The sequence below is a fragment of the Lissotriton vulgaris genome, chromosome 6 (genome assembly GCF_964263255.1).
Source record: "Lissotriton vulgaris chromosome 6, aLisVul1.2, whole genome shotgun sequence".
In the NCBI taxonomy this organism is placed as follows: domain Eukaryota; kingdom Metazoa; phylum Chordata; class Amphibia; order Caudata; family Salamandridae; genus Lissotriton; species Lissotriton vulgaris.
Genome location: NC_141694.1, coordinates 307,564,357 through 307,577,569, shown reverse-complemented (window position 1 = coordinate 307,577,569; position 13,213 = coordinate 307,564,357). Strand labels below are relative to the sequence as shown.

The 13,213-nt window shown below is 41.3% G+C and overlaps 1 protein-coding gene across 1 annotated transcript in view; it reads left to right on the top strand.

The window, feature by feature from the left end:
- Nucleotides 1–13,213, top strand: part of GREB1 (growth regulating estrogen receptor binding 1) — a 612,299-nt gene that overhangs the window by 570,795 nt on the left and 28,291 nt on the right. Inside the window, exons 31-32 of the mRNA XM_086926326.1 lie at nucleotides 2,162–2,362; nucleotides 2,731–2,869. Of these exons, the coding sequence (XP_086782452.1) occupies nucleotides 2,162–2,362; nucleotides 2,731–2,869 (340 nt within the window). The remainder of the gene's footprint in view (nucleotides 1–2,161; nucleotides 2,363–2,730; nucleotides 2,870–13,213) is intronic.

Sequence of the window (13,213 nt, the reverse complement as noted above, 5' to 3'; positions counted from 1 at the left end):
TTAAATGGGTGGTAAAGGCATATGTTGTAGAAGCATATGCGTTCTAAAAACATGCATGGTAAAAAATGTGTGGTAAAGTTACAGCGAGGTAAAAACCTTGTTGTAAAGGCTGTTTCCCATTGGTAAATCTAACACTGGAATCAGTGTGGATTCATTAATACAAAATGTTTCATATCAAACATATGTGGTTTCAGTGAAACCATCATGTAGCCAGGGAGCTCGTTTTCACCAGTGTCCAGCACATGTACTTAAAATATCTTCCCTGGTCACTTGTACTGACAGTAATTGAACTGGGCAGAACAGGGGCATATCTGCCCTCGTCATCATCGGTCAAAACTCCCCCACCACCCCCTCCCCCCACCGGGCCCCACCGCCCTTACCTGCACAGTCCTCGGCTGGCCTTAACCCCCATGAACCATATTGCAAGTACATAAATATTTGATTATAATGAGAACAGGCATCAGCTTCATACCCAAAGTTGTTTCTCGATGCCACTTTAATCACCCCATTCATCTGTCTGCCTTTTTGACAACAACCCAAAACACGCACGAGGACCGTGGCGACACGTTTCACGGACTTGGCCCTCTTACTAGCGAAACGAGCAATCACGATGAGGTGGAAATCCCCCAGACCACCTGACCCGGATTTATGGAAAGCAGAGGTAATGCGATGTGGCAAGGCAGAAGGCGATGCGCTACAGCGAGAGGAACACAGAGGTCTCTGGAAAAAACTGATTTCCCTAGACTGGTTTACTGTATTGGGGACCTTCGAGGCTGGGGATGAGGGGGATGATGGGGATACAGATAACTCAATACATACAAGATGAATGGGTCCGGCCCATCGGGGCATTCACGATGTAAGGTGCACTGTGCTGAGGTACGGAGAACCCCGTACCATTGACAATTCTATCCCAGCCTGCCTATGTGTGTGAGAAAAACTGCACTTTACGGCGCAACTAGTGACCAAGATGTAAATAACACATTTATACGCATGTTAGAGAAGTGTCGGGAGGGATTCTAGAGGGTGGGGGAGGGTGTGGGAATGTTGGGGATTGTTAGGTTGCAACGGTTCCGGACGAAAACGAAAAATCAGTGATACTAAGTACCTGTACGTGCTGGGCAAACATGTAACTGTGACATTCTGATTATTGCTGTGCTCGGATGTGTATATAACTGCTCCAATTACTATGCTAATAAACAGATTTTCAAAAAAAAAAAAAAAAAAGAGCTTTACATACTTTAGATGTGGGAAGAACAATGATGTACTTCTTACAAATAGGAAAGGCAACATTTTTTGTAGTATATGCTACAGATATCTAAGGGTAAACCTGTATCCAAGGGAACAGTAGCGCAATGCATAGTGCAAAGTATTGACTTTTATTTCGCAAGGAAAGTTTTAAAGGGTAATCAATAACCCTATGCATGCAGAACGAGATAAGGTATCAATAGCCTTGATAGGGAACACATTCCTACAAGCCATCTGTAGAGAAGCGACATGGACTTCAGTGCTCATATTTATTAAACACTGTTGTATACATGTACAATCAAGAAGAGATTTTCATTTGGGACAAAAAACACTTAAGCAAATATTTGCATCTACACACACACCGAATAAAGGTGATACTGCTTTAAAATGAATGCACATAATGTGAACCTAGGGAAGATTCATGCTGCAAAATAAATAAGTTACTTACAATAGCTTTTTGGCATGAAAATTCTCTTGATTCACATGTGAACTTTCCACCTCTTCTAGAGAAAATTCATGCATCAAAAGAAATGGGCTACTTACTTAGTTATGTGGCTGACAACTTTTCTAGATTCACAGGTGACCGACTGGATTCCCCAGAAGGGGAGTCGATGCTAACAAAAAAAAAGAAAAAGAGGAGAAAAAATAATATGGCATTGTGGGCTTAAGCTCAGCAGGGAAGTCCTTTTGCCTTTACCTAAAAAAAGTGATAAATCGGCTGGTCATGAAGGCTCTGCAGTATTGCTGATTAAGTGGCGAGGTTGGAGGATGTAGTCAAATGATAACAGTGCTAGTCAATGCTATTTATCAGTGACATCATGTAGGATGTCATCTCTAACATAATGAAAGAAAATGTAATGATAATAGATTGTAATGCATTTTAAGTATAACTGAAATACCTGTGCTTTTTTTCCAGATGTTAGACACTCCAGCTTCTATTGCACCTGCTCAATATATTTGTGCTCCAGACAGCAAACATACTTTCTTGGCTGCACCAGCTCAACTGCTTCTTGAAAAATATCTTCAGTATAACAGTCATCGCTTCTTCCCTCTCTCGCTGAAGAATTACAGCCATCCAGTGCTGTCAGTGGATTGTTACCTCAACCTAGGGCCACAGGTAGTGTATGCGAGACAACACATTGTGCAACCTTAAATATATGAAGTATTATATCAGGTTTATTGTAACACTCAGACTTGTGAATTATGCAACTCTCACTAAATGTTTAGGCTTTCTATGAAACAGATGAAAAATTATTGAGTAGTCTGTTGTGATCAACGTTACACACAACACACTATAGATATTATAAATCCTCACTATAGGAATACAGCAAGTACTTATTGTATACATTTTAGAATTAATTTGTAGTTTTTTGCAGTTTTTCTACAGTTTTTTTTTTTAAAATATATGCCAATGTCAGTTAATAGTGCAAGATTGTAGTACATTAATTAATATCAAGTTAATGCCTTTTTCCACCCTTTTTTCAGATTGCTGTTTGCTATGTAAGCTCTCGGCCTCACTCAATAAACATCAACTGCTCTGGTCTGGCATTTAGCGGCCTTGTGTTGCACCTGTGTGACTCCTTCGTTGTGGCCAGCTTTTTGAAACAGTTTCATTTTTTGAAAGGTAAGGTATCAAACCTTTTTTCATAAAGTTAAGCTGCTAGTGCTGGGTTCATTATTAATTATATTGGTAGGAATAGCTGCGCTATCTTTCAACAATAGCGTGGACCAAGATGGCCGCTGGTAAACACAAAAAATTGTAGGTTTTCCAACTGCAAAGATTACTTTTCCTCTATCGACACCTTTTCTCAAATTAATGTGTAAGGAAATGAGCACAGGGAATGCTGTATAAAATTTAGATCAATTTTAAACTATAAGCTTTACTTGTTTTTATTACTTTTGTCATGACTTCTCTGATCCTGAGCTACTACGTATTGCATTCCACTGATTGGAATACACAAGACTGGGAATGCACATGGAATACACAAGAGTGGGAATGCACATCTTTAGTGCAGCCAAGCCACAGATTGAAGACAAATACATTATCTACTAAATCTTGTTCATTTTTTTTACATTTCTTTTTATTGTTTTTAGTGCTTAATAACACAACTTGGTTTGACAGCCAAATACCAGTGCCACAATTTCCTCCTATTGCCCAGTCCAGGAAGTTCCAGTACATTGCATACAACAAAACATCGAATACAAGTCCTGCATGGACCCATATTAAGATATAAATGTTGATTGCAATACATGCACCAATAACAAACAGTCTTAATATATAAGAAAGGGAGAGAAGAAATAGAGGGGTAAGAAAACAAGCTAGAGAAAGAGGCAAATAAAGAGAAGAAGGACAGAAAAAAAAGATTGGAGGGAAGATGAAACTACAAAGCATGAACGAGAAGCCAGGTTAGGCGAAGGCCTAGTATAGTAATGCGAGTGAGGTGCAATCATAGCAATAAGGAAGAATCAAGAGTCAATGCAAATTGGTGGGGAGCATCCTGCAGAAAGGGAGACAATGTGAGAAGAAAAATATCTGCTTTATCTATTAAATTGTAAATGCTCTTTCAAAGTATGCAGTTTTGTGCATCTCCGCGAGCCATTCCTCCTGCGACGGCAATTGGGGAGAATGCCAGAGCAGCAGAATGCAGATCAAAACATGACTAACAGTACAATCAGAACATGGTGCGTGAGTGCAGACATGGGTATGCAGTCCAACATTCCTAGACTAATTCTCCCCACCCTCCAGGAACATTTGACACAGCCAGCCACCCTATATTTTACCATATTCGGTTGGACAACCACCTCCTCAGCCAACGCACATAAGTCCTTGCCTCTGCAATAATCCTCAATAGGTCAGGCAGTTGGGTTTCACAATATGTCTCAGTGTCCCTCATGGCAAGTACCAGGCCTGTAAACACAAATTGCTTATTAGTCCATTCACCCCCTCCCCCCACCCCCTTCATTAGCCATGATCCCAAGTTGATCACTGACATAATATAGAATGACAAAATATAGACTTACCAAAATATAGTCACCAAAATATAGAATGCCAAAATATTGAATTTTTTTAAATGTCTTAAAAGTAATTTAAAATTAATGAAATAATAAATATAATTAACTAAAACATACTTAAAATTACTCAAATAACCTTAAAATTAAGATATAATTAATTTAAGTTATTAATAAAAAATGTACAATATTTTACCGTAGGATAGCAGGAGGGTAACATTTAATATTACCACTCCAGTGAGTGCAACAGTAGGGAAAGCGTTGGATAGCGTAGGGGTAAAAAATACTATTCCCACTCCAGTGAGTGCAACAGTAGGGAAAGCGTTGGATAGCGTAGGGGTAAAAAATACTATTCCCACTCCAGAGAGTGCAACAGTAGGGAAAGCGTTGGAAAACGTAGGGGTAAAAATTACTATTCCCACTCAAGAGAGTGCAACAGTAGGGAAAGCGTTGGATAGCGTAGGGGTAAAAAATACTATTCCTACTCCAGTGAGTGCAACAGTAGGGAAAGCGTTGGATAGCGTAAGGGTAAAAATTACTATTCCCACTCCAGAGAGTGCACCAGTAGGGAAAGCGTTGGATAGCGGGAAGGTAAAAATTACTATTCCAACTCCAAAGCGTGCAACAGTAGGGAAAGCGTTGGATAGCGTAGGGGTAAAAATTACTATTCCCACTCCAGAGAGTGCAACAGTAGGGAAAGCGTTGGATATTCGAAGGGTAAAAATTACTATTTCCACTCCAGAGAGTACAACAGTAGGGAAAGCGTTGGATAGCGGGAGTGTGAAAATTACTATTTCCACTCCAGATAGTGCAACAGTAGGGAAAGCTTTGGAAAGCGTAGGGGTAAAAATTACTATTCCCACTCCAGAGAGTGCAACAGTAGGGAAAGCGTTGGATAGCGTAGGGGTAAAAAATACTATTCCCACTCCAGAGAGTGCAACAGTAGGGAAAGCGTTGGATAGCGGGAGGGTGAAAATTACTATTCCCACTCCAGTGAGTTTAACAGTAGGGAAAGTAATGATTTAATATATTATTAAAAATAAATAAATATCAATCCCAATAAAACATTAATTGAAATTAATAACCAATTTCATATTATGTAATAATTAATTAGAAATACAACTAAATATTAGTTATTAAAAATTAATAACCTATTCATAATTATTTAACAACTAATTAATTTTCAATAACAAAAACGAATTAATAATACAAATTAATACCAATTAAAAATTAACAGTAAATTAATTATCAATACACAAAAAGTATTTTTAACATGTAATTAATTACAATTACATTACTTCCCACCCTATTCCCCTATAAACCCACATCTCACTACAGAAAATACATTAATACAATTATCATAATTAGCAAATATTTAATGAATACAAAATAATTACCAATTAATAAAAATGAATTACCAATTCAAAATTATTTAACAATAATTTTAAAATCAATACCAATGAATGAAAAAAATTATTTACTTAATTACAATTAAATTACTTCCCACCCTATTCCCCTATAAACCCACAACCCGCTACAGAAAATAAATTTAGAAAATTAACATAATTAACAATTAATCAATTAATACAAATTAATTGGCAATTAATAAAAAATTATTACCATTTAAAAAATAACAATAAATCCAAAATGAATACCAATAAATAAATAAAAATATTTAATTAATTACAATTAAATTACTTTCCACCCTATTCCCCTATAAACCCACAACCCGCTACAGAACTAAAAAGCAACATTTAATTAAAAAGGAATAATAATTGCTAAAAAATAATATTTAATTTAATATAATTAAATTACTTCCCACCCTATTCCCCTATAAACCCACAACCCGCTACAGAATTAAATTACGCAAAAATTAAATAATATAAAATTCATTACTTAAAATACATTAAACATACATTACAAACATTAATATACACTTTTCACACATATACTAACATACAAAACACTTTAAAAAAATTTATATTATTAAAAAATCGATACATTTAATGCCTATATTGTATACTTCGATATTTTTACTTCTAGATTTTGAAAATCGATATTACTTACCTTAAATTCGATATTTTTAACCACTATATTGTGTCCATTCGATATTTTGTCCATTCTATATTTTTACTTCGATATTATGTCCATTCTATATTTTGGAATCGATATTATGACTGTTTACTGAAAACCTGTATCACCTGGCATTCCCGCACTATGTAGAAAAAGGTGCCTGTATGCATGTTGCATCTAAGGTAGAAATTATCTGTACTTTTGAAAATTGTTCCCCCTTTTGAACAGCCGAGTTGGCGTGTCGCATATTCTATGAAAATATTTAAACTGTATGAGATGCAGCCGGGCTGATATGAGCAGTTGATGGCCTCAACTCAGTCATTGTTGTCCAGTAGGCCCAGGATCACGTTCTATTTTTAAAGAAAATGCAAAATGACATGCAATGAAAACCAATTATTATTTGTTTGAGAACATTTCATGAGCTCTTCATTGCTTTTTGCATACTGAAAAGGTGAGCGGCACATTTTGAAGAGATTTACCTTTTTAAGGGGTTTAATATATATTGGGAATACAAAATGCACACATACAACAAATCAGTAAGCTGTATTAAAAGAGATACATTTTGATTATTTTTATATAGCGCAGATCTGCCTTAAGGTGTAAGATACATATTAGGGTCATAGCCAATAAAATATGAGCTACTTGTCTGCAGTTACAAAGTTCACTCCATTAAAATTACATAGATTTGAGACAGGTGAATACAGTAATGATTGAGGGATGGGGACGGGAAAAGAGAAGAATAGGAAAGTATGGAGAAGATGTTCAGTTTTAACCCTTTAAGTGCTGCCGTCGGCCAACAGTCGTCACAAGCACTACCTTGCCAGTGCTGCGCACGACCGTTGGCCGACGGGTCAGCATTCGTTATTCGAACGTTCAGCACTGAGCGCTGAACGTTCGACGCTCGGAAGGTGTTAAGCTCTTTGCTGTGTTATTGGGATGGAGAGAGTGTAAGATACAGGGAAATTCTGGAGAAATTTGCGAAGAAGGCTTCTTTCCAGGTTGTTTCTTTTTGTGGCTCTAGATATCCATCCACAATTAGGTAACCAATTGACTTCATGCCATTGCAAACCCTATTTCCAATCCTGGGCCTTACTGGTGTGACTAAAGCATTCTGAGTGTTGTAGTCCTAGTTTGCTACATGGAAGTAAACAGGCTTAAACAGCTTATACCAATGAGTTGTGGTTTAATGGACAAGACTGGAATTGATGTTTGGGGAGCGTGCTATAAGTTGTGCTTAGACCTCTAGCTAAACGAATTTACATGCAAGGCCCCCTGGATTCCTGGACACATGATTTTTTAAAGTCAAAGAGCATGATTTGAATTTGATGCATGTTGGTTGGGGGACCAAAGGGTGTTGTTTTGTTGTGGTGGTGATGTGGCCAGATTTGAATTAGTTTAGGATCAGGTAGGCAGAGATTTTTAATGGACACCACAATGGTTTTAGAGAAGTCTGTTTACATGGTATTGCTACCATTCATGTTGAACAGGTGAAGAGTCTAGATGGTCTAGCAGAATTTGTTCAGAGCCAGGAAGCATTTCATACTGATCAGGAGGCTTTGTTGAAAGCTGGCTGTTGCTGTTTTCATTCCTTGATGTCATTCTTGAAGGACACTTCCATTCTGTATATGACAACATAACAATTCTCCCAATCACCCAGTGGCACTCCAGATCTTCTCGAGCCACGTGAAGGAAAGGTGTAGAAAGTGCCCCTTTTTGACATGGCCACCCCCACATTTTGCCTAAGTGATGCAACTTTGACAGGTGTGCTCTGGGTTCCTGCTATCTTGCCCCCTTGTACCAGATCTCTTTAACTAAAATTGTACAGTTGTTTCGCCAGTTGTCAATGCCTTTAGCACCCCTCTATGTCCCTAGTAAATGGTACCCCAGGTACCTACAGTACAGGTACTAAAGAGGATCCCCGAGGGCTGCAGCATGAATGTGCCACCCTAAGGTACCCCTTATCACACTCATGCAAACTGCCATTGCAGGCTGCGTGCCTTGGTGCAGACAAATGTGAAGACACAACATGGCACTTCTCCTGTGTGCCATGCCTACAGACAGCTCAAACAATGTATGTACGTCGCCCCTAAGGCAGGATGCATTATATTACATGTGAGGACATATCTGCATGAGCAGATATGCCCCTGTGATGTCCAAGTTGATTCTTGGATATTGCCAGTGAACAGGAACGCCATCTTGAGCTTGTGTGCTGGGCACTGGAGACTACGAGTTCCCCAGCTCCATAATGGCTTCACTGAAACCAAAGATGTTTCGTATCAAACATCTCGTATTAATAAACCCACATTGATTCCAGTGATACAGTTATTGATACATGCACCCAGAGGGCACCTTAGAGGTGCCCCCTGAAAACCTACAAACCTCTAGTGTACTAGCTGACTGGTGTAGACCAACCTGCCACCACAGGCAGGTTTCTGACCCCCTGCAGGTGAAAGCCTATGCTCTCTTAGGGCAGAAGCAATGCCTGCTCCTTGCTGGAGGTGTTGCCACCTCCTCCAAGCAGGATGGCTAATCATCAGCATATGAAGGCAGGATGCTTCAAAGGCCTCTGCCACCTTTGATACGCGATGCTCGCTTCTCCCAGACAGGGCCCCTTTGCCACCAAGACAGGTGAGACAGTTAGTCAGGTGAGTTCCTCCCCTAAGGTGGGCTACCTGATATGAACACGAAAACTAAAATTCCACCATCTTGGTTTTTGATGGAATTAGGTTCACTGGGTCAGGGTTGTGTCCACTTCACACATAAAGGGGTCATATAGGGGGTTTAGTCACCCTAAAGGTAAGCAGCCCATTGGCTCCCCTTAACGCCCCTAAATTGAGTATTTAGGTGGCACCCCTGATGCCATGAACTCAGATTCGACTGACCAGAAGAGGACAAAATACAGCCGCAAAAACGAGAACTAAAGACTTGCTGTGGACTTTTTGGTACCAAGCCCTGCATGCATGCACCAGTCTCGAGAGCTGTGCAGAAACCCTCCTTCTACCAAGAACCCCGGCAGACTGCCAGCCCTTCACAAATTGCCAGAAATCTCCCTTGGAGTAGAGGAGCTACTCCCCTGCAGTCTGCAGGCACCATGCTGCCGCACCCCGGTCGCAACGATGCAGCAGCCATACAGGAAGAGGTCACCGTGCTCCATAGGGTCAAAGCCATCTCCCCACCAAATTAGACGATACCAGGACCACCCGGAGTCAAACAGCACCAATACCCAGGATACCGGACCGTTTGCAACGAGCAAAGCCTGTTTGAGTCCAAGTCGGACTCCAACAACACCAAGAACGAGCAGCCGTCAAAGGATGTCGGCGTTGCAGAGACCAACTTCCAGAGTGGCCCAGCTGTTCTGGTTTTTGCACCCTCAACCAGCCAGACCGACAACTGCAAGAACCTGCGACACACCAACCCAGCCGATCGAACTCCTCTGCACTCAAGCTAGCCTAGCCATCTAACCCCTCTGCACCCGAGTGCCCTGGCCAGGTTTCTCATGAACCAACTGTGCTACCCTACTCCTAGGTTCCATGTGAACCGAGCCCCCTGTTGGGACTCTCCGACTTGTCCCCAAGTCTCCCTCTACAGCCTGTTTTTAGGTGCCCCCCATCCTTTGGGACCGACGTACCTCTCCACCTGCATGGCCCAGGGCAGATAAACCCCAACTGTTGGTAGTACATTGGACCTTAAGTCCTGAAGGGGACCAGCACAAACCTACTGCAAGTACCTGTATACCGTATATGCCTTTTTCTCTCATAGTAAAGCATTGCGCGTAAAGATGTTTACGTGAAAAATTTACTTACATGTGAAAATCAGCATTTTAAAAAGTACTTACTTGTTTATGACGTTTTTGGTATAAAATTGTATATAAAAATATGAGGTTTTTTTTATTAGTCTCAGATTTATTCTTTGAATATGTGTTTCATTTATTGCCTCTGTGAGTACAAGTGCTTAGCACTACCGTGTGATAAGCCTAAACTGCTCACCCACACTACCACAAAAGAGAGTGTTTAGTGTGATCCAGCTTCCGACATAAGGCCAGTTTCAAACCCCGCTATCCATTGGAACCAAATTCTAGATCAGTGTTTCTATGATGCTTTTTAGGTCTTGGCTAGAAGCGCATGAAGCGCGTTCTCGGCGAGAACTATAGTCGTCGGCTCAGCCGACAAAGGGAGACAAGAGCTGGCCACGCGCGGATTTGGTCGCACACGTGAGTCAGTCTACTCGTAGCAGCCGATGTGCACGCTCACGGCGACGGTGTCTCGTGCGCTCCCACCGCGCTTTCAGTTTCGCCGCCGCCATGAAGATCCTCAGCCCCCAGAGCAGCACCAGCGGTAAGCGGGCTTCGGGGGCTTCAGTTTGTTTTTTCCTGGTTTTTCTTTTCTGATGTGTGTTTTATTCTTTGAGTGTATTCTTTTTCCACTGCTCAGCATGTCACGTCGTCTGGCTATCAAGTAGCGCGCTTCACTCATTGGAAGTCAGCTTTGCTCCTTTTCCTGCCCATGTGTATGCCTGTGATTGTGTTCACGGGGGGTTGTTTCTGTACCAATGTACCCACCCCTCATTAGTGTATATACCTAGAATACAGGTGCTTCTGTCATGGTTATGTCTGTTAACATAGTATGTAATTTGTTGTCTCCTAACTGTTGCTTGTTCCATCTTGTGCAAATCTATATGTGATGTGTTTGAATACCTATCGTTTGTGTTGAATCCTGCTTTTCTCCATACCTTTTTTGTGTTCTGTTCTACACCTGTGACAGTGTGTCCCTCTCCCCTGTTGCATGAGGGACTAAATAATCCGCGTGTATATGTGGGGGCACTTTTATCAGTGTTTGTTCTGCTCTGTGTGCAGTCACTACACGTTAGTTGTGTGCGTATCCAATTATGTGTACTTCTCTGCTGCATGCACAGTTCTCGGCGTGCTGATAGCTGTGCATTCATTCATAACAGAAGTGTGTTTATAGTACTGTGTGTTTCAATACATCTGATGCGTATCACTTCGTACCTGGGTCTGTTTCTTTTCTGATTAATTTTATCTTCGTGTGTCCTTCCTTTTAATTTAATGGGTGCTTTTTCTGTTGCCTCTTCAGTGTCTACACAGTACTTGTGTTTGCATAATGAACCCCGTGTTTTTGTATGTGTTGCCCTTCGCTGTATATGTTTTACTCCTGTCTCTGTGTCTTGTTACTTTGTTGTGTGTCTACTACCGCGTTCCTGTGTTTTGTATGAGTGCAACGCCGTAGTTCTAGTTCTCTGTTGTGTGTAATCCTATAGTGCTCCTAATCCCTGTTGTCTATCTGTTTCTCTGTTACATGTGTGTTTAATCCAATAAGAACATATCCTGCATTAACAAGTGCACATGTGCGTGCAACAAATCCTATACATTCACACGAGAGTGCACGAAACGACCAAGCTAGCTCTGAGGGCTGGTTCTCGAGCCCTTCAAAGCCACACAGCAATCCACACTTAGACCCTGATTACAATCTTGGTGTTAATTATGATTCCGGCGTAAAGTTTGAAATTCGGTGGTATTTGCCCACAAGCTCATTTCACATGTGCTTCTGGCAAATTGCAACTCGGAGCAGTTTGCCTGATGTTTCTGGCAGGTCGAAATTGCTGAGTCTGCTTCGGTAATAACTACAACATCACGATTTGTGTGATCTGTAAATCAGAGAAAAGCTCCAATTCACAGATTCTGGAACGTCCGGGTGCATTAAGAGGACTCAATGTAATAAAAAACGAGCAATATGTCAATAAAGATTCTCAATTATTTTTTCACCAGTAAAAAACATGTGCGCCAATAGCGCGGGATAGGAAACGTGTGAACTCAGCACCTGGGCAAATGTTGCCCACATTGGGAGGTCACTATGAGGGACCCGGCTTGCTGAGAAAATCCAGATATACTAATTTCTGCCGCTCAAGGCTCAGGACTTTCGTGGAGCTGCTTGTTGTCTCTGGGACTTGTGGCTGAGGAGTGCTGTTGCTGTTGCCAGCGGGACTGCGAGGGCCAGGCTGCTTTGCGGTGAGTGACCGGCCGCACCTGGCTCCTCTTCCCACCCACCTCTCCACCCCCTATTTAGCCTCACCCACCTACGCATACGCGGGACGCGCGCGGGTGTGCGCTGGGCGTAGCCCGGGCCAAGGGCGGGCCCGTTTGTGCCCGTTCGTGACCAGTAGTGACCGGACCGAGCCACCCCTCTTACTTTCCTCCAAAACCACCTGCACGCTTTATTGGAATCCCATGGCTGGTCGGGAAACACGAAGTAAGTCCTCGCTTGCTGAAGGACCTGCAACTGGAGGTATGGAAAAATTTCTCATCAGGGCGAATACCATCATTGAAATGAATATCCTTGAGAAACGTTTGCCCAAAGAACTGTTGGCTATCAAAAGATCGTCCCTGGGGACAATAGCTAATGCCAAAACACCAGAAAGACTTGTTGACATTGTTACCACTATCGTGGCTGACCAAGCCCCTCTTCCCGAAAGCTGAAAAATAGTCTTCAGTGGACTTGGACATTTTGGTGAACTAAATTTTACCTGAAATCAATCAAGTTCTTGATATAAATAATGTTTCCTTGGTTTCTGAATACGAAGATACCATTAATAATACAATGTCCCAGGGGGTTAAGGAAGGGGCTACTGCTAAACGAAAAAGATAGTATAATAAGAAAGCTGGTAGGAAATCGAAAACAGCAAAGTTAAAACATGACCCCACCCCCCCTCCCACGCATTCAACACCAACCTTGTCTAGTAGAGAGGTCTCTATTGAAAGTTTGGGTGCCCTATTTAAATCGATCCTATTCCCTCTAGAGGCCAAAATGGAAAGGATTGAACTTAGATTGTCTATTATAGAGAAAGCCACAGCCACTATTCTAGCCAACTCCAA